We start from the raw sequence: 21743 nt of genomic DNA, 5'->3' as shown, positions 1-21743 counted from the left end.
CTCGGGCCTACCTTGGTGGTGAGGGACGGATAGCTCTTGTTGACCTTGCGGAGGCCGTCCAGCATCTTGGGCAGCTCAGAGGGGTTGACTGGCTCCACAGCAATCTTGATAACAGATGTGGTGTTGAACTTCAAGGGCCGGAAAATCTGAGCCTGAGACCCAAAATGCAGAGCAGTGAGGACACCTGCCCTGAGCAGGCACAGACAGTGCAGAGGTCAGGGAGAAGCTGAGGACCTGCTGGGGAGTGGACTATCCCCCCCACCTGGAGCCAGGGCGCTGCTTGGAGGCAACCTGAAGGGCCATTTATTCCCACATATGTTGGCAGAACAAAAAGAGGAGGGAAAGAATAAAAGGATCCCTTCTAATTCCTAGCATTCAGTACAAGGAGAATCCAGCAGGGTCAGATCTGGAAGGCTGAGCCCATGCTGAGGCCTGGCAGCAGGAAGCAGCAGGGACTCCGGGTTCATCCCCTGCGTGTTCTGCTGCTTGTTGCTCACGTGTGCTGCGGCTCCTCGTCACCCTCTAGCTTAAGCCAATCTAGTTGCCTCTTCCAAAACTCTACCTCCTCATTGCCTCGGGGTTCAGTTATGGTCGCGGTCTTCACAATTGGTTGATCGACACCTTCAATCAGAACCCAGTTGCCAGCAGGAACACGGTTCACTTCGATGTGGTACCTGGAGCAGCATCCAATAAGCAGCAATGGAACTTGGGCAGAGTATTCCAGAGTAGTTATTCATTCCATAAAAATTTACGGAGCACCTGCTCTGTGCCAGGCACTGAGCCAGGAGCAGGGTGAGCAAAACAGATACATTCTAGCAGGGGAGGGATGCGATAAACAATCAATCATATAGCCACACATATATGTGGTTACAAACTGATGCATGCCATGAAAGAAAAATGCAAGGTATAACACGAGGACAGAACAGGCAAATCTAATTCCAGTTAGATGTTGGAAGTAAGCAAACCACTGCCCAAGGGGTAGAATGTAAGGAGATGCCAAAAGCACCACGGAAGATACTGCAACTCTCCTAGCTCTTTAATTTTCTTCTGCCTTCTAGAGAATGGGGTGAACTTGGAGGGAAAAGGGGCTGTTGGCAAGGTGCAGCAGCCACCCTAGCAACAGGACAGCCTCGGTTCGGCTTTCTAGCTAAGACGCCAAACTGATGAACTGACGAGCAGCCCAGACACGCAAGCGAAGTTTAATTCTGCAGACTGGGATGCTACAAGGGATCCAGCAAAGTCTTTATCTTAGTCAAAAAATAGTCAGTGGAGTTTGGGAAATGATTTCTTTGGAAGAAACATAAAGGTTATGATTTAAAGAACACAGAAGAGGAAGACAAGATTAAGATGAGTGAACATGGAAATCCTGCTACAAGAGTTTATACAAACCATCCAAAAGGCAAAGGCAGGGCTCTTGGCATTATCTCAACAGTAGCTGCCTTGTGACCCTAGCAACCTTGGATAGTAAGAACCAGAAGTCAACAGATCTGCTGAAGGAGTGTCCATCTTACCCCCATCATAGGGGGGTAAGATAGGGCCAGGCAGCTACTGTGTTTCCAAGGAGGACCACCCCTTTCAGCTCGCTGGGGCAGTTCCAGTGCAGAGGCCCAGGCATGGCCCTAGGGGCCCTGGTTGGCAGTACCTGGCCACGGAGATCCAAAGGCGGCCCACGGTGCATATCTGGGAGTCTTCCTCATCCTCCAGGGTGTAGTTCTCTCCCAGTACCTTCACAGGCTGCCCAGCATGGATGGTGCCACTTAGCACCCGGCCAAAGGCATGAAACTGAACTCCATCATCTGTGCTGTACATCTTGGTAGTATGGCACATCAGGGGACCCTGGAGGTGGGGACAGGGTGTAGCCTCAACCACATAGACTCTCTGGGTAAGCACCACTGTCTCCACCTTCCTTGTTAGCAATGATGTGAGCTCCACGAGAAGGCAGCCCAGACCAAGAAGAAGATGTGGCAATCTCCTGGGAAAATTCCAACCAAGGCCCACCCCTGCTTAGTTAATAGATGTCACAGGCATAGTAAAAAAAAATCTTCCTTTTTCTTGGGCGGGATGAGGGCACTGGGAAAGAGAAGCAGGTTTAGGATGGTAGAATGGCACTTTTTTTTTGTTTTTTTGTTTTTTGCGGTACGCGGGCCCTTCACTGTTGTGGCCTCTCCCGTTGCGGAGCACAGGCTCCAGACGCGCAGGCTCAGCGGCCATGGCTCACGGGCCCAGCCGCTCCGCGGCATGTGGGATCCTCCCGAACAGGGGCACGAACCCGTGTCCCCGGCATCGGCAGGCGGACTCCCCACCACTGCGCCACCAGGGAAGCCCCTAGAATGGCACTTTTAACTTGCAAGATTATAAGACTAACTTGCCCCAAATTTCCTCCAAAGAAGTAACATAATTCTCGACTGGCTGTAACGTTTATGCCAAGAAACTAGATTGCCTAAGGAATGACTAGGAAAGGTGTTTTTAAAAGCCAGGACTGGGACTTTCCTGGCAGTCCAGTGGTTAAGACTCTGCACTTCCACTTCACGGGGCACGGGTACGATCCCTGGTCAGGGAACTAAGATCCCGTGTGCTGTGCGGCAATCAATCAATCAAAAATTAAAAGCCAGGACTGACAAGATCAGTTATGATTCGTTGAATCTTTACTACCTGTCAGGCACCATGCTAAACACAACTGTGACACTTGCTTAATCTTACTTACTTCTCATAACTACCACATACAAATTATTATCATCTCTTTATAGACCAAGACCCTTAGACTCAGAAAGCCTAAACAATGTTCTCAAGATCACACCAGCATTAGTGGTAACATCGGGCTTTGAATTCAGGTCATTCTGACTACGCCCATTGGGAGGGCCATGTAAGGATGGAAAAGAAGGCATTACTCCTGTGACTGGAAAACAGTATTTCCCATACAGTAGGGTACGGAAATCAGAGAACCGGGCGGCCACGTTCCCTTACATCAGGATCACAGTCGCTCATGGCCTCCCCGAGGTCGGAATCCACACCTCCGGTGTAGGTGTGCTCGATCTTGGGCTTGGCGCCCACCTTTGGAGAGGGGATATGCTGCACACACATGTCCACAAAGCCTGTGGAGGGAGAAGAGAAAGCCATTACTGTACACTCTCATGGGGGAAGGGAGTGGGGACTTCTGATCCACTCATGATGGTCAGAAAACTAACAGTGAGGGGACTGCTTTTCAGCTCTAAAAGCTATGGTCCTATGATTCTAGGCAGAAGTGATACCCTGTTTCCTGGGCATATGCTGCTAAGAGATTTGGAATCACACTGATGCCAGGGAAGAGCAAGAAGCAGGTCTAAGTGGTTCCTTGGAACTCAGGTGACAAAAACTTCAGCCAATAAGCCATACAAGAGAGAACCTGCATTGGCACCTTGGGGTGCCTAGCACGTCTGCTTTTAGCTGGGGTCTCCTATGTCAGAATGATGACCAGCCCAGAATGAACCATTAAAATTATGCGCTTTAGGGATTCAGATACCTAATTCCTACCAGACTCGGAATCAAGAGGTTGCTGAGAGGGCCCTTAGCCATCACCTTTCCCACCTCCCTTATTTTACAGATGAGAAATTAGAGTGACAAAAGGATTAAGTGGCTGGCCCGGGATCACAGCATCGGACAGGGCCAGAGTAGGATTAAGACTCAGGTCTTTTCCCAACCAGTCTGGGGCTTGTTTTACTACAGCACCTGCCTTCTGCGTGACTAAAATACGAGAAAGAGAAGCTTGGGGGAAAGAGAGATTGGAGTCTGTAACCCATCTCCCAAGTCCCAGCCTGGGGCTTTTCCCACTATTTTATCATACCCACGAGTCCACCTTCCTGACTGCCCTCTGGCAAAAATACCAGAACCTCAGAATCTGCTTCCCCATCCCCTTTACTTGCATGTTCCTCCTGGTAGGGAAATCTAATTGCTTTTGTTTTCCCAAGATAGAATTCTTGGTACCATCCTCTAAGCAAAGCAGCGAGGAAGAAAGCCAGGTACCCTGCATCCTGACCTGCAGTTTACTTAAAAGAGGCTCAGATCTCCAAACACCACTGTGGGGTAAGGAAAAGGTCCCCATGATACATGTGGAGGAAATGGTGATGACGACGAGCTCCTTACCTGTGAACTCGCCAAAGAATTTTTTGCAGACCAGCCTGAGCAGGGGGCGGATGTTCAGCTTCAGCTCCTCCTTGGTCAGGTGGATGCCAAGTTCATCCAGGGTCCTCGGGAGGCTGGTGTCCACATCACCCACGACCTGTGACAGAAACAGACACCATGTTAGCTCGAATGATAGCCCCAGTGTGGTGGTACAGAGGACAAGGGGGGCCAAAGGGCAGGAGGAAGGGTCACTGCACTGGGTTCTCTTCTACAGGGAGAGCTCTTGGCAAGGATATCAATTTGGTTTCAGGGAAATCTTTGGTACTTACACTTCAAACCAACAGTGGGTGTAGCAAGCTCAGTTAAATGCCCACACCAGCCAATAAACCTGGCCCTCTCAAACGGACTGTCAGTGCTGCCCCCTGGTGTCCAAAAAGCAGTATCTCACCTCACTCTGGAAATCCCTTACACTTCCTTCCCTATTTAGAGATTTCTCAGATTTAGAGGATCACTGCACTGGAAGGAACCAAAAAAGGTCACCTAGCAGTCCATCGGCTGTCAGGATGGGGCCAAGCTAAACCATCCTCAGCAGACTCAAGGACTCTATGGAGACGGACCCTATAAATTTCTTCTTTAATTCATTCTGGTCTCACACAAGATATCAAGTGTTTTCCAGCACTAATAAATTTTAATCGTGGTACTTTGTCTTGCTGCTATGTTTTACTGTTTTGTCAGTGGAATGGCCACACACATTTTGTGTATGTGTGTGTGTTCACTGTGCACAGCGCTTATTAAACACTTGCATAAACACATAACATTCATAAAGTATAACTGTCTTGGGAGAAAGGTATGTATGAAAATTCCTGTATAACATTATTACCCTTTTAGGTAGCACAAATTCATACAAATGCAATGTTATATTCTTTTCTTTGGAGCATCCCACATGCTTGTTTGTTTGTTTATTTATTAATTTTCATTGGCGTATAGTTGCTTGGAGCATCCCACATGTTTAACTACATCATTACCACTGTCTGATGCACCCTTTTCAATCTGACAAACATCACATACATACGTGCCCAGAATAGCATACAGCCATTCATTTCATGGCTACAAAATACTTCATTTTATGGGGTGTACCGTAATTCATTTAATCAGATTCTCACCAATGAACAAGTATTTCCAGTTTTCTCCCCTTTCCTGCTGGTATAAATAACATATATATATATTTTTTTAAATATATTTTTATATGTGTATAAAAGTAAAAACTAGAGGACGTTCATGTGAAACAATTATATCTAAGTTAAATCCCCATAACTGAAACTATAATTTCTCAAGTGTCACATTCTTTCGAATAGTCAAGATCTTTGTCCATTTCTCCAGGCTGTGCCTTTTCTTTTCTATCTTCCCCCTGTACTCTGATCTCAACAGCACTTAGAGGACTGCAGTGTTCTAGATCCAGAAGATTGGTGACCAACCTTCCTCATACTGAGTTAATGCAAAACTGATCAGGTTCAGGGGCAGGGCGAAGACCAAGCTCACCAGCTCTTCCACCTTGCGCTTAGAAGGGCAGACCTGAGCCAGGGGCCTGACACACTCACCTGAGCGAGGATCTTATAGAGGGGCTCCAAGATAAACTCCACGAAGCTCCTCTGGGAGCTGCTGGTTGGGGCCTTTTTGGTGAACTTTCGCCTGAAGAGATCAAGAGTTATGGGAGACCCAGGAGGGAGAAAGCAGTGTCACCAACCCCAAGGGTGTATTTCCTAACTTCTGAATCTGGGCAAGGCCAAGCCTTGAGGGGAAGAAATGTGTGAGATCATACAATCTCCAAACAGAGACTCCTGAGAGGGCATAGGTTATGACGCTCATAAATGCCTGGGCTGAGCTGTGGAGACTTCAAGGGAAATGGCCTCTCACCGTGTTAGAGCTCATGAAGTCAGCTCACTTAGAGGAGAAAAGATGGTAGTTCACGTCTACTAAAAAAGTAGGTTTTAATCTTAGGAACTCTTTCTCTGTCTGTCTGCACTTACTGGGAAAATGGATCCCGTCTCTAGAGAGTCACTTCCTGCACTCTACTTACGTCTTGGGGTTGAAGTAGATGTCACCCCAGAGTCTTTTAGCAAATTCCTGGTAGTTAATGTCACCTATAAGAGAAGCCATACAATTATAGTCTACCTAGCAAAGTACTGTTTAAAATTGTTTCATGTGCCACAAGTGGTTTCTAGCTGAGGAATTCTTGTACCTTCCCCTCCAAGGTCCAGACATTTGCTTCTACCCAGGCAGGCAGACAAGGATACTGAGGCACAAGGGACACGACTGGTCCAAAGTCAACAAGGCGATGCTGGAGCCAAAATGAGCACTCATGCAGCTCCATCTCCAGCAAGCCTGTGCCTGAGCTATGGACAAGGATACAGTTTATAGCCTTTCCTTTGATGCAACAGGCTCAACTGCCTACATGCTATCCTCTGTGTGCACCTGTTACCGCCCCTTCCTGCGGTGGATCTTAGTAGTTCCTTCATTCCTCCCTGACCCAAAGAAGCTCTACTCCGCTGCCAGTGTGGGCAACCTCCCAGCTGCAGCACCACGCTGGGGCTCCGACTAGCCCTCAGCCTCTAGAAGGCACACACCCAGCCCCCTGGAGAGAAAACACCAAAGCGAACCGTGGTGTCATCTTTTACCAACTGATATTTTTAGCTTGACTGCAACTGCTGATCCTCGTCAGACTGAAGCAAGCAATCGTGGCTTTTAAAATTCAAGATCTTCTGAGTCCAGAGCTCCTCCAACATTCAGTTAGATCCCTGATACCACCAGCTGTGTCATGGATGTTTCTAACCCAGATGTCAGACTGCAACCTCCTTCTCGAGAAGCCATAGAGGAAATTCATCACCTTTTCCCTAAAGCCAGGTTCTCTCACACTTTTCGCTCCCTTTCAGCGAGGCCATCATCGGCACTACAACGAAGCTCAAAATCTCTGTTGCCCACTTGGTTAATTACCACATTTCCCCTTCTTTCCCACGTTATTAGTTACTTTAACCCTCTCTCCTCTGTGAACCGCTGTTTCTTTTCCACACCTCTATTACTGCACTTAACGTACACTGTATTATAATCACTGGAGTGAGCTGCCCGAGCACTCACAAGAACCAGGCCTAGTGCGTAACAGACGTTTAATACATGCTTACTCAAGGAATGAGTGAACACCTCTCCAATCCCCCTGCCCCCTTTCAACCTCAAAGATAACATCCAGCCAATAATCACAATCCTGTATCTGCATATTGGCGAAAATGTCTAAATAAGTGTCCCTTCCCTCATCCTTTCCTCTCTGGCCTATCTTCCATCAGCTTTGCACATATCACCCCACCCCGATCTTTACTAGTTCCTAACTGCCTACAGGATAAAGTCTAAATTCCTTACCTCGCATTCCAACCCTCCCCAACGTGGTCCCAACCCAGCCTCCCAGTAGTTTTACTTGAACTCTTCTCCTTGATGGAACAGTCCACTATTTCTGAACAGCCGCCCGTGGGCCAACACCACCTGCCTCCATGCGTCCCCTCCCAGCCCAGCGAGTCTGGACATCCTGGCTCCCCACTCTCCACCGTCAAAGCCCCATCTCCTTCACGCAGCCTCCCCCAGGCCTTTGGAGCTCTACCTGCCTACGGCAGCCACCAGGCACTAAGCCTACACCACCTTACACTGTCATTCATCACTGTGGGATTCTGTCTACCCACTGGATGAAGTTCCCAGGAGTCAGAGATTATTCATCATGCCTTGTGCTCCTAGTAAGAAGACATGGTATCAATGTTGGCAGGATGATGTGATAAAAAAAGCACCGAAGTGGATTCTAGTCCCAACCCTATCAGTAAGTTCTGTGTCCCTGGGCACAGTTTTCCCACATGTAAAACGATGGGGAATGACTCAGTGATCTCTGATCCCTTCCAGTGCTGACTTTCTAGAAGTCCATACGTGGCTTTTCATAATGATGCTGGGGCTCACAGCTGGCTTCTTCGGAAACTAACAGTGGGTTCCAAGGGTGAGTAATAATCTCTCCTGAGGCTCAGAGCCATTTTCAGTCAGAAACTGAACCGTCAATACATTATAATTATAGAAACAATCTTGGATTTTGCTTCATATGTTGATACAAAGAACATTCAGAAACATAACCTGGAACTTTGTTCAGGTGAATTTCATTTACTGTCTGTCCATCTATACATTTTTTAAAAAAGAGCCATTTGGAAACAACCAAAATATATGTCTAATGATGAGAAAGCGAGTAAGTTATAGTACATCTATACAGCGGACCAATAGGCAGTTACATAAAATCATTTGTTTTTTTGCGGTATGCGGGCCTCTCACTGTTGTGGCCTCTCCCGTTGCGGAGCACAGGCTCTGGACGTGCAGGCTCAGCGGCCATGGCTCACGGGCCCAGCCGCTCCGCGGCATGCGGGATCTTCCCGGGCCGGGGCACGAACCCGTGTCCCCTGCATCGGCAGGCGGACTCTCAACCACTGCGCCACCAGGGAAGCCCCACAAAATCATTTTTATCAATAAATTTTAATAGGCAAATTATTGTGATCTAATGCTAAGTGAATATTTACCTTATGCTATTATACTATATGTATATATATAAAATATGATCTCTTATGTAAAACACTGAACTGAGAAAGAAGGAACTATCTCAGAATGTTTACAGTGGTTATGGTAATGAGGTTATGGGTGAATTTTGTTTCCTTCACATTTTACTGTATTTTCCACTTTTCTAAATAAGGATGCAGTAAATATGTACGTATTTTAAAAAAGACCAAGTTTCAATTGGTCCATTATGTTCACCAGAGCAAACGTTTCCACGTTTTAGAGTAGGCAGGACCAGTGACTGGAGAGAACACTGGTGCCCCAGCACCAGTGCTGACTAGCTGTGAGGCCTCTCACTGAGCCTGTCTCCTCAGCTCCAAAAATGGGGGTGACAAAGACCTCTGTGAGGAAGTACAGACACACAGGCTGCAGACTGACACCCAGGACATGGTTCCTACTAGATCTGAGGGAACTGGGGAGGCACAGAGGTGGAGCGCACGGGAACCTCTTGAGAGTTGGGGAGCTGGTCCCAGGGTTCTGGTGTTGTGGCTCCAGGGGCCTATAAAATCATTCCACTGGACGTCCCAGTGGGCTGCAAATCCAACTGGAGTTCTCAAGTGGGCCTACAAAACTTCTGCCTGGATACAGTTGGAAAGACAGCTAGAAGCACAACCGGTGAGAGAAATTCCATCTCTGAGAAAGAGGCCTGAATGGCTTTAGGGCCATGGATAATTCCTTCTTGACAAAATCTGTTTCACTCTAGGAGAGATTCTTATTCCTAACTTGAGCTCCCTCTTCACCCATTTTTTCCCAGGCACCTTTATCCTTCTATTTATTGTTTGGAAAGCAGTTAGCCTGAGGAAGGAGCCTAGGTGCCAAAAAGAGCCCCAGATGTGAAGACAACACTTTATAAAATGCCTCCCTCCGACAGGGAACTCTGGCATGAAGCCCATTTCTAAGCCATTCAGCAGGAAAGGCACACATGACTCTGGGGAAGCTGGAGAGACAGACTGCCAGTCAGAGCTTACCAAAGGTGTCAGCGTAGATCTTGGCAAAGGAGCCCAGTGTGAAGCAGATGCTGTACTGGGAGCTGGAGAAGCAGACGTTGCCCAGGAGCGGGGAAAGGATTAGGTTCTCATCAGTGGAATACATGCTGAAACAGAGACAGCCGTGAGTGCAGAGCCAGCTGGGCAGCAATGCCGGCGCGATGCCAAGGGTGAAGGGCACAGGGACTCAATATCACAGCTTCTTTCCAGCCCTCACCCTCAGAAGGGGCTTGCGTAATACACTCAGCTTTGCCAACAGCCTGGTCCAAGAAAGTGACATGATGGAGCTGTACCCTAACCCCCAGTAACAAAGTGATTTCCCAGAGCTGGAAACATTCTGCGTGATCTTTAAGAAGTTAACTGCGCTGGGCGAGGGAAAACTTGGAGGACAGAGACAAAGACCTTGGAACACAGGAAACTAATCTAATGTGATAAGATTAGAGAAATCCAACATTTTAGAGAAATCTCAATTTCACAAACAGAAACACCAGTGTAAGTAGATGAATGAATGAATGAATGGAGAAAAAGCAACTTTGCCCCCTGCTCTCACTGCCCTACTCTTTATTGCCTTGTTTGGCTTTGCTTTACAAATTCACGTTAAAACGTTCGGTCTTAAAAGCCATGCAGAAGCCACAGCACCCCAGGTTCACTAGCATTTATAACAAAACCAGCTGTACACAGGGATCAAATCCACAACCCTAGCCTTTCTGACACCCTGCTTTACGGAATTTCTTTTGTTTTTAAAAAATATTTATTTATTTGGCTGCATCAGGTCTTAGTTGCAGCATGCAGAATCTTTTTAGCTGCAGCATGAGAACTCTTAGTTGCGGCATGTGGGATCTAGTTCCCTGACCAGGGATCGAACCCGGGCCCCCTGTGTTGGAAGCGCAGTCTCAGCCACTGGACCACCAGGGAAGTCCCTGGAATTTCTTAATTTAGAAATAAAATTACTGGCTTATAAAGAGTACTCCCCTACCATACTCCCAAGTTACGGTCCCCAGAGGCAATTGCTTTCAACTCTTTTAAAGGTGCTTCTAGAGCATTCACCTCGATATTTCTAAATAATATGTTCATGTTACTATTTCTTTTTATTTCTTTTCTTTCTTTCTTTTTTTTTTTTGGCTGCATTGGGTCTTCATTGCTGTGCGCGGGCTTTCTCTAGTTGCGGCGAGTGGGGGCTGCTCTTCGTTGCGGAACACAGGCTCTATCTAGGTGGCGGGCTTCAGTAATTGTGGCACGTGGGCTTAGTAGTTGTGGCTTGCAGGCTCAGTAGTTGTGGCGCACGGGCTTAGTTGCTCCGCGGCATGTGGGATCTTCGCGGACCAGGGCTTGAACCCGTGTCCCCTGCATTGGCAGGTGGATTCTTAACCACTGAGCCACCAGGGAAGCCCCGTGTTGCTATTTCTTGTTTGGTGGTTGAGATGTGACTTCTTGACTTCCTATTCTGGTAGATCAGGATTTAGCCCTGTCCGAGCCATCCCCCCTTTAGAGAAGTTTATCATTTCATCTTTTGGACTCCGGTCATTATACGGGCTCCAGTCATTCTCAGCCCTTCCAGTGACAGGGAGAAGATACCCCTGTTGAGAACCAGCATTACAAACTGGGGGGTGGCGGGGGTGGGGTGTCTGAAGGTGAACCTGTCCCCGGCAGCGAGAGTACTGTCCCTGATCCTCAGCTGGAGAGGAATTCTCTCAGGAGGACAGCCTCCTCCCAGGTCCTTCAACGGGCCTCAAAAAGTCATCCAGTACATCCTTCAGCCTACAGATAAAACTGTCTTTATGAATATATTTAGGGAGTTCCCTGGCGGTTCAGTGGTTAGGACTCCACACTTCCACTGCTAGGGGCCCGGACTGGATCCCTGGTGGGGGAACTACGATCCCACAAGCTGTGCGGTGTGGCCAAAAAAAACTATAAGCTATTCTTCAAAGCCACCTTGGTACTGTATTCTAAGGTCGCCCAACCATCAGTCATAAACCCCAAATCCATCTTGTTGAAAAGCAGCTTCAACAAGAAATAAAGGCCAACAGTTCCTTCTCTTACTGAGTCTGTACCAGTAAGATAACAGCAGATAACATTACTCACCAATCAGCTACTGTCTGCTGAGCACTGTGCTAAGTGTGTTACATTGGCTGTCTTTAATTTCTTGTAACATCTCATTGGGCAAATATTACTATTCCCTTCTTACAGAAGCAGAAACTGAGGCTCTATGAGCTTAAGGACTCTGCCCAACTTTACATGGTTGGTTCTGTGAAGACGAGACTGATTCTGGAGCTCAGGGTACTGACTGCAGTACTAAACTGAGGATGTGTGGCGAGCTGCATATCTGGTTAAGGAGCAGAGTTAACGAGGCCAAGGCGGTGGAGTCAATCCCTGCAGAGCCAAAGAATGCGCCTCTAGCTGTGTCCAACAAGCTTGTCAATGCATGCCAAGGAATCAGAGTTGCCCCCAGAGGTGTTCAAGGTTAAGATTTATATAAACCAGAGTGCCGAGGACAGGAGGTCCACTCCCAGGGTTCCTCTACCTTATTAATCCGTTGACCTCATCTACAATGTGACGCAGCTTGTAATAAGCATCAGTGGGGGGCAGCTTCAGCTCTAGGATCAGCCGGTCAATCTTGTTGATGCACACGGTGACTGCCAGCCTCTCCTGCACGGCGTGTTTGATCAGCCGCTCTGTGTTCAGCATCACCTGAGAGATACAAGGCTCAGAAGGTGGTGATGAGAGCAAAGAGGGCAGAACAGTCCAGAGCAGAGCCAAAAAAGGTGCTACTTAAAAATATGAAGAATGTGGAAAAGAGGAAATAGATTGTTGGGGGGAAGCAGAGGGTATCTTGCCCAATGGCAGATTCAGGAATTTTAAGAGGTGACCTTGCAGGATTGAGAAATGAATAAATACACTGATGATGTTGGGAGCCAGGTTTCTCAGTGTCAGAGAAGGAACCAAGGAAGGCTTGGGAAGAAGCTGTGGTGCTGAAATAGAATTGTGGGTATTAGGATAAATTGATTTTTTTCTTCTCTTCTACTGTGTTAATAGTTTTTAATATGTATGTGTAGAAACAGTTACAGATACGTATGGGTGTATATTATCTGTGTTCAGTGGAAAGTCCTAGAAGCAATGTGTCCCAGTAGCAATGAACATACTCTGATCTTTGTTTCTAAGTATCTGTCCTCACTATAAGGAGCCGAAGCTCTATGGAGAAATGGCTGATTCCAGGATTGGGGCAGGGAAAGTACAAGATGAGTCTAGGACATCTTTTTGTGCCTGAAAAAAGACAGGGCATGTCAAAAGGATAAAGGAGCCAGCCTGAGGGAGTTCTCACTAGCCAAATCTGGGATACTAGAGTATCAAAAGATATAAAGATACTAGTGGATTATAACCCACTGAGTAAAATAAAAATCCGTGTATCCATACGGATAATAAATAAGCAAATGGAGAAGGGAAATCTCTTCCTTACAACAGAATTCCAACCAATAAATATAGAAGAAATAGTAAGAGTTAGAAAATCACCATTTGCAACTATTACATCAATAAGCTAGGAATGACCAATGGATGATAAAACTGGTAAAGTTTGATAAGGAATAACATGTATACATAGACTCAAGGTATCACCCCATAGATCAGTTATTACAAAGGCGGAAAACAGTAACTTTACATTGGAGAAGCCTGGCACACCCACCTTAACCAAGTGATCAAAGTTAACATCACCAATAATGGGATAAGGTTACATCGTGGGCCTTCTGATGTGATGGACTAATAAGAACACAGCTGTGCTGATACAGTATTCCTGCCCCAAATAACCTGAACCTAATCATGAGGAAACATTAGACAAACCCTGATTGAGACAGTCTACAAAATAAACGGCCTATACACTTCAAAAATGCCAATGTCATAAAAGACCAAGAAAGGTAAAAGAAGAATTCCAATTAAAAGGGACATGAAAACTAAACGTTATGCATCATCCTGGATTAGGAAAAAAAATTCTATAAAAGACGTTATTGGGACAATGAGTGAGACTGACTAAGGTCTACAGAAAAAGATCTGTGCAACAATATTGCATCAACGTTGAATTCCCAGATTCTGGTAAGTGCATTATTATGTAAGTGAATGTCCTTGTTCTTAGGAAATACATTCTGAAATATTTTATTTTCAAATGGTTCAAGGGGAAAACACATACGTGTGAGTGCATGTACATGTACAGACACAGAATTACAAATGAGGGTGTACTCTGTACTACTGCAATTTTTCAGTAAGTTTGAAATTACTCCATGATGAAGTCAGTTTTTAAAAAGGTAACCCTGGCTCCCTGTGCTGGCTATCTCACTGATGACAACATAAATGAGGTTGGCCAAATTACCTAATCTTTGGGCCTTTTAACTCCAATCTCTCTTTACCTTAGACAAATTCATTAACATTTAAAACTCTCCTCCCTCCCTTTTATTTACCTTTGTCATTTTTGTGTTTCTGAATGACAATGGGTCCTATCATTGTGAGCTTCACTGGGCAGGGAGTGAGGGACTCACTGAGAACTAATTTTGACTTTCATTTGTTGCCCTAATTTTAGAGCAAAGGTGAGCCTTAATCCCACAGACTCTCACGTTCTCTAATTCCCAGCTCACTCAGAGCTCTGGCCATTGTGTGCGGCAAACATGACAGGGAAGAGGGGTCCTGAGAGAACTGACGCAGACTTACGCCCTCAGCAGCATCGATGAAAAGGACCACTCCATCTGAGATGCGCAAGCCAGCTGTGACCTCGTCAGAAAAATTCACGTGTCCTGAAAAGCAAATACCAAGTAAGTCACCACTTGTGTGGTGGCAGGATGAGGCACGATTAACTTGTACGTGGTTTGTGGGGCACTGCAAAGCATGTGAACCCACAAATACCGCCTTCTCTTCTCCCCACAGCTCCCTGCAGTGTGCCAAGTTCTACGTTAGAGTCACATCCTTGGATTACGCTTTTATACAGGAGGCCCCCAAACATAAAGAAAGCATTTTATCAAGGAGGGCACAACACATTCAACTCGCAGACTAAACCAGTCTAATCAGCAGTGAACAGAGTTCTGCGGGACAGAAGACAATTTGGAAGCAGGAAAGAGGGCAAAGGAGGGCCTGGAGCACGTGAGCCAGTTCCTGGAAAGGTGGTGCTGGTAGGTGCGGGTAGGGGTCAGGGGCTGAGAGGCACAAGGGCATCGGGCATCTGATGGGGCAAAGAAGGCCAATCTGTCAAAACCCAAATTTTCCTATTTAAAAAAAGGGAACCCTGAGTTGGTCCTTCCCAAAGAGAAAGTCAGCCACAGGGTGAGGTACGCTGCTTCTATGGTAACCTGCATGTCCCCCAGCCATCAGTGCGAGCTCCCATAGTCTCCTTCAAAAGACTGAGACTGCCTGAGGCCGGGACCATGTCTAACTCAGCTTTGCTGCCCCAATGTCTAGCATGGGCTGACACAGGCTGAAATGAGTAAGTGAATAAGATTCCCCCAAATTTAAATCTTCTACAGCAGAGTCAAGAGAGGAACAAAATAGAAGGCCTGGAGCACACTGCTGGCTAATTAACTAGTTAGAAGCAAAGGAGACAGTGAAAAAAGAAAATTATCTCAAGGAAGGCAAGGGAATGTAAAAACAAAGACGTAATGCTCTGCTCTGTTCTGGAAGCAAAAGAAACAAACAGGACAGGGTTCTGATGGTAAAAAGTCAAGGAATGTCCTACCTGGAGTGTCCATGATATTGAAGAGGTAGGATTTTCCTTTGGTATCTGGCAAGACTACTGTCACAGGAGTACTCTTGATGCCAACACCCCTCTGAAAGTCGCAGAGAGAAAGAGGGCGAGAGTGATCAAGGCTTCTTCCTATGTAGGAGGGATTCATTCTGCTCTTGGATCTTTCCAGTTGCTAGTAAATTACACTGATGTCTCTCCTTGTAATGGGTATGAGTTTTACCTAGGTCTCTAACCAGAATGACCTTAAAGATGAACAATCTTCCTGTTAAAAAGCACTGGGGCGGCGGGGGTGCGGGGTGGGGAGATGGTTCAAATACAAAAAAGTAAAAATAAAAAAATGAACAAGCTAGCAAAGCAGTATTAAACCTTAATAGAGAATCCAGAGTCCTCAAATCTTATCCTCCTCATACACTGTAAACAAAAATAATTTAGCACAGTACAAGTAAAAAGAAACAATCTGCAGCACTTTAGGTTTTCTTAAAAATATATTATAAAAGCTGTAACAGAAAATAAGTATTAAAACAACTCCAGTCAAACATATACATAAAAAAACAATAGCTAGTATCTGATGAGTGCTTAACATATGCCAGCACCATTCAAGGTTCCTTTGGTTAATCACAGTACTTGCACTCTTGTGCTTTCCATGTGGTCATTTAAGAGAGACAGAAATAAAGAAGAGGGGGAAACAAGGGATTAGAGGGGAGGACAAAGATCCAGATGGACAGGAAGACCAACCAGTAGGAATGGGAAAGACAAAAATGTATGCTCACTCCTTTATACAGAAGAGAAGCACAAAGACAGATGAACCCATTCTCCAGAAGAAGCTACTCCCAGAAAGATCAACATATGGATGGAGTCATGTTACAGATTTTAAGGATGATGTCATTTTAAAAATCACGTTTAGCTTCTGCAGAACTTACAGCATAAATGTACACATGACCTCTTAGCATTTGCCCTACTTGGCTAAATTAAATCCAGCCCAGGATAGGAGGGTCCCCCCTTTTACCCTACAGTTTGCCTACCCAGCTCTCTTTCAAGTTATAGATCGTAGGATGACCGAGAGAAGCAGGGAGATAAAGAGATGAGGGGTGGGAGTGAGGGTGGGGAGGTGTGTGGTATGGACCAAAATGTTACCGTAAAGCTCTTCTACATTCCCTACAAAACTACTGCTGCTGGGCCTGCTGTGGACAACAATCAGACTTCCAAAGGCACACTTACCTCTTGCTCTGTGAAGAGGATGTCAGTGTAGCAAAGCTTAAAAAGAAAAAAAGAACTGTAATTACCTCCTGAATTCAGACTCCTCTGCCACACAAACCATCAATCACTTTCCCTCACCACCTCCCAGCTCAAGGGTCTCTGCCTCAGGAGGAGAATAGATGGAAGAAAACAGGGTACCCCTACAGAAATTTCAGACAATGAGACCAGCACCCTCCCAGATGGAAAATGCTCCTGGGTGTGTGGTTTTTTGGGGAGTGGAGGAAGTCGCTAAAGACCAGGTATGACTGAAGAGCTAAATTATATCAAATGCACTGAATTTTTCACAGTGGTACAGGGAGACACATCTGGCCTTCATGGGACCCTGAACATCAAAACAGTCCATCTGGCCAAGATTGAACATTTATTGCACTGAGACTTGCAGCCCCACTTGGCCTCATTCACAGGCACTTAAACTTATCATGAAAACAAGGCCCAATTGTATTATATTTATAGAGAGGCTATTAATACTATGACAGGAAAGAATAGGCTATCGAAGTCAGGATATATCAGAACAGAGGAGGGATCCCAAGCACAGAACAGATCATCCAAAAATACTGCACACTAGTATTTTTATGTTTCTGAGAAAATTGAAATTATTTTCTTAAGGTCTATTAATAGAAATTACAATTATAAAGCAGCACATTATATGCATCATTATTTACAGTGAGAGTGGGAAGGTGGAAGAAAGGGGAAGGAGAGAGACACCCATCCCTGTATATTCTGAATGGTTCATCCTAAACCTTCAACAGAATTTCTACTCACATCTTGGTCGTAGCGCTTTCTGATTTCCGGGTGAGTCTGCTCTATTAAACAATCTACAAAACATGTCTGAAAGGGAAGAGAAAGTTGAACATGTCTGAAAGGGAAAAGAAAGTTAAGTTCTGCAAACCACAGAGAAAAATCTACTCTACCCTTCTCCCAGTTCCCACTACACCACATAATTTAGGGATAAAGAGAGGAAGAAGAGCGCAGGGAGGATTATGGGACAGCAAAGAATTAACAATGAAGCCACAGGATTATTTTCAAATGAAAGATGAAATCTTTCTTAGACAACCATCCCCCAGGAAATGAAAACTTATAAAATCAGAGTAAGGCTCAATTTCCCCTCTTCTGTCCAGATGTAGACACAAGGCTCAGGCATGCAAGTGGCTTAGCTTTCCATCTGCTGCTCAGGAAAAGCTAGAATTTCACAGCTCAGTTTCACAATAGGCTTGGAGGCCCCCCAGAGTGAGGAGGTCCAGCCTTATGGCCTCAGACCCCAACGTGTGACTCTGAGGGCTGAAAAAATGAGCAGAAACGAAGACCAACCCTGTTCCAAGTAGCCAAAAGCTCTCTCACCTTGCCATGGTGGAGATGACCACAAAGGGTCACATTTCTGATCAGCTCCGAGTTATCCATCAGATCTGCCAAGAAACTGAAAGGAGAAAGGAAAAGAGCAAAAGGGACTTTGCCAAAAGTTTTCAAATGAGGGGGTGGTACAAGGTGTTTTAGGTATTTTCGGCCAGGAACAACTTTCAGACCAACTGGAGAATGCTCAGAGGCAGAAGTGAGTTTCTACCTCTACACAGTTCTGTCTTTGGGAACGGAACAGACTTATTCATGAGGAGACACGACCTGTGAAATGTCATGGAGATTTCAACAGTAAAATAATGAAATTTGAAAAGCAAGCAAGAAGAAAAAACCAAATACCAGCACACACATACATGAATACTGTTCAGTTCAAAACATTCAGGCTAGATGTTATACATTTATACCACTGATGCCAAGGGGACTTCAAATCACTTTGGGAGCTTTGCTTCTGAAACTGCCGTCACAGCTGGTTAACAAGGCTTTCAAGAAAACCTCATCTCAAAGAAAAAAAAAAAAAAAAAGAAAACCTCATCTCATTAATGATGAGCAGAGGAGTTCCATCCTGATCAAAACCAACCCTGCCTTTCTTGCTTATCATCCGCATTACTTATGGTAAATAGCCTTCAGATGACTTTTGGCTCTGAAAATCAAGCCTGCTTTCAAAGACTGGAGATTTTTTTAAAAAATCACCACTGAGAACACAAAAGAATGTGACGCAAGTTCTGAAGAAAACTGAAAGGTTGTTTCAAAAATGTGTGAATGGGGCTTCCCTGGTGGTGCAGTGGTTGAGAGTCCACCTGCCGAGACAGGGGACATGGGTTCGTGCCCCGGTCCAGGAAGATCCCACATGCCGCAGAGTGGCTAGGCCCGTGAGCCATGGCCACTGAGCCTGCGCGTCCGGAGCCTGTGCTCCGCAACGGGAGAGGCCACAACAGTGAGAGGCCCGCGTACCGGAAAAAAAAAAAAAAAAAAAAAAAAAAAAAAAGTGTGAATGGGGGACTTCCTGGTGGCACAGTGGTTAAGACTCCGCACTCCCAAGGGACCCAGGTTCGATCCCTGCTCAGGGAACTAGATCCCACATGAGATTCACATGCCACAACTAAGGAGCCCACCTGCCACAACTAAGGAGCCCATGAGCTGCAACTAAGACCCAGTGCAACCAAATAAATAAATATTAAAAAAGAAAAAAAAAGTGTGAATGATGGCAGGTGAGCTGACCATTTCAGAAGGGACCTTACTCCTTCGGACATACAAGATGTCAACATGTTTAAAAAAAAAAAAGTTTCATTATCTAATAACGGGCCACAAGCTCCTCAATATATAAGAGCCTTATAAGTGCATTTCATCAATGAAAATATTTTCAAAAACAGTTTGCAGTTTGAGGAGTCTAAATTATTCTACACATATCTACCTACCTGTGCCTCCTTTTCAAAATAAAGAGTTGTTATGTTCCCAAAACACTTAGCAACCATACCGTGTCAAAACAGGCTCTGGTGGCCCCAACACTGACAATTATAATACCCAGTTCTGTCTCAAAGGCTGGCTTCTAATACCAAACTAAAGGTTTGGAAGAAGAGAAAATGGCTGAGATCTGGATGAGAGCCAAGAAGAAAGTTAAGATTGAGCCTAAATATCTCAGCAACGATATAAGCTGAAGGAAAATTTTGGCAAATTGTAGGAAGAGATTTTTGCTTTCACAATAACTCACTGGCGCGGCACCGTGGATGGACCTAGAGATTATTATCCTAAGTGAAGTAAGCCAGACAGAGAAAGACAAATATCATACGATATCACTTATATGTGGAATCTAAAAGAAAAAAAAAAAAAGATACAAATGAGCTTATTTACAAAACAGAAATAGGCCCACAGACAGAGAAAACAAACTGACAGTTACCAAAGAGGAAAGGGGAGGGGAGGGGAGGGATAAATTAGGAGTTGGGGATTAACATATACACACTACTATATATAAAACAGATAACCAACAAGGACCTACTGTATAGCACAGGGAGCTCTACTCAATATTTTGTAACAACATATAAGGGGAAAGAATCTGAATCACTGTGCTGTATGGTGGAAACTAACACAACATCGCAAATCAACTATACCTCAATTTTTAAAAATTAAATAAATAAGAAAGAGCTCAGGGATATGCCCTTTTACCCACCAAAATAAATAAATACATAAATAAAGCTGAAATCTGTCAGACTAGATCTGGCAGCAGGCAGCGACAGAGCTGAACCTGGTCATAGAGAGAAGTCGGCCAAATGACTCAGGCACAAATGGATGCCACTGCTCTCACCACCACCCCAAAAATGCACTGGTTACCTCAACCACAAACCACCTCCTACCTCCATGAACAAACTGAACCTACAATATTCGTGCAGAGAGGCTCCAAGACCTTATAACTTACTCCATTTCATATACCGTGACAGGTAATGTCTGCTCCATCAGAGTGAATTTCTTGGTTTTCACCGGTTTAATAATGGGTTCTAGGAGGAAAAAAAAAAGTAGTGATGTGCAGGTAGGCATAAAGCATAAAAATACAGAGCCCTATTCCATTAGACTGAGCTTTCAGAATGGATGATATATGACATCAATTTATGTTGTTCTCGAGGACCACTCAGGTTGAGAAAGTTCTGGGAACGCTGTTTGGCATGAGACACTGAAAGATCTTGAATTGTGGACTGAGGTGTTTGGACTTCATTTTGTGGGAGGAAGGGAGAGGGACTGGATATAGGATGAGGTCAATGTCAGTTCAAAATCTCTCCTTGCATTTATAAAATGCAACTACTTCCCAGAAGATCAATGAAAATTATTAAGGAAGTGGAAAATAAGCATTGTGAGGACTAGTTAAAGAAACTGGTATTATTTGGATGGAAAAATGTATCAGACCAGAGGGAGAACTTAAAAACAGTCTTCAAGAACCCAAACAAGTATTAGATAAAGAAAGAAGTAACACTTATTTGCTTGGTAACAAGCTGTTCTGTTGAATATCAAAACAGGGTGAATTGAATCTCAATCCAGAAATACCACCTGAAAGAAAAACTAGTCAGTTCATTCACTGAACTTTCAAGACTGCTGATGGCTATGAAATGAAGTTTTCTAGTTTCGATTTCACCTCTCACAGCCCAGTGCCTCCAGACTCACCTGTGAGAGGCTGGGTGTCCTCCTCCTGAACTATGGTCTCCACTTCAGGACCATACACCTCCTCAGCTGTGGGGTAGTACTTCTTGTCCTCATGCAGCACCACCTCCATCCCAGGGTGGTCTTCATCATGATCTCCCAGCTCGTCGTCATCATCATCATCATCGACCTAAAAGCAAGGGACGGAAGGAGGCTGGAAGAGGCATGCACTTTTCCTGCTCAATGACTCATACGCTACACGAGTTAAGAGCAATGACTTCACATGCCTGACAGCTTCTTATTTTGAGTTCTGTGCTACCATCAGTGGGGCAGGTTCCACTCTTGCATGATCCTTCACAAAGAGAAGACTGTAAGCCACGGGTATGGATGGCTCTCCTGATTCAAATGGACCCTTTCTTAAGTGCAGGCCATTGGTCACAAATGGATCAAGCTTGGAGGCACTTTTCTGGATATTGCCCTATGCCTCACATATTAGGAATCCCATAGGACGGGAGTTCTTTGAGCACTATTCATCTCTGTGTCCTGAGAACACAGCATGTTAAATGAATGAACTCTCTCTACGTATTCCTGTC

At 45.2% G+C, this 21743-nt stretch overlaps 1 protein-coding gene across 1 annotated transcript in view; it reads right to left on the bottom strand.

Moving 5' to 3' along the window:
- The window catches only part of EFTUD2 (elongation factor Tu GTP binding domain containing 2), a 33253-nt gene that overhangs the window by 5882 nt on the left and 5628 nt on the right, over positions 1 to 21743 (bottom strand). Inside the window, exons 3-18 of the mRNA XM_024760709.1 lie at positions 21175 to 21340; positions 20438 to 20516; positions 18016 to 18091; positions 17440 to 17505; positions 16639 to 16674; positions 15412 to 15502; positions 14397 to 14479; positions 12229 to 12395; positions 9690 to 9814; positions 6176 to 6239; positions 5697 to 5787; positions 4120 to 4255; positions 2965 to 3092; positions 1643 to 1836; positions 563 to 674; positions 12 to 152 (exon numbers count right to left, since the gene is read on the bottom strand). Of these exons, the coding sequence (XP_024616477.1) occupies positions 12 to 152; positions 563 to 674; positions 1643 to 1836; positions 2965 to 3092; positions 4120 to 4255; positions 5697 to 5787; positions 6176 to 6239; positions 9690 to 9814; positions 12229 to 12395; positions 14397 to 14479; positions 15412 to 15502; positions 16639 to 16674; positions 17440 to 17505; positions 18016 to 18091; positions 20438 to 20516; positions 21175 to 21340 (1755 nt within the window). The remainder of the gene's footprint in view (positions 1 to 11; positions 153 to 562; positions 675 to 1642; positions 1837 to 2964; positions 3093 to 4119; positions 4256 to 5696; positions 5788 to 6175; positions 6240 to 9689; positions 9815 to 12228; positions 12396 to 14396; positions 14480 to 15411; positions 15503 to 16638; positions 16675 to 17439; positions 17506 to 18015; positions 18092 to 20437; positions 20517 to 21174; positions 21341 to 21743) is intronic.

The sequence above is a fragment of the Neophocaena asiaeorientalis genome, unplaced genomic scaffold (assembly GCF_003031525.2).
Source record: "Neophocaena asiaeorientalis asiaeorientalis breed wild unplaced genomic scaffold, Neophocaena_asiaeorientalis_V1.1 scaffold30, whole genome shotgun sequence".
NCBI lineage: Eukaryota > Metazoa > Chordata > Mammalia > Artiodactyla > Phocoenidae > Neophocaena > Neophocaena asiaeorientalis.
This window is presented reverse-complemented; position numbering and strand designations above follow the sequence as displayed.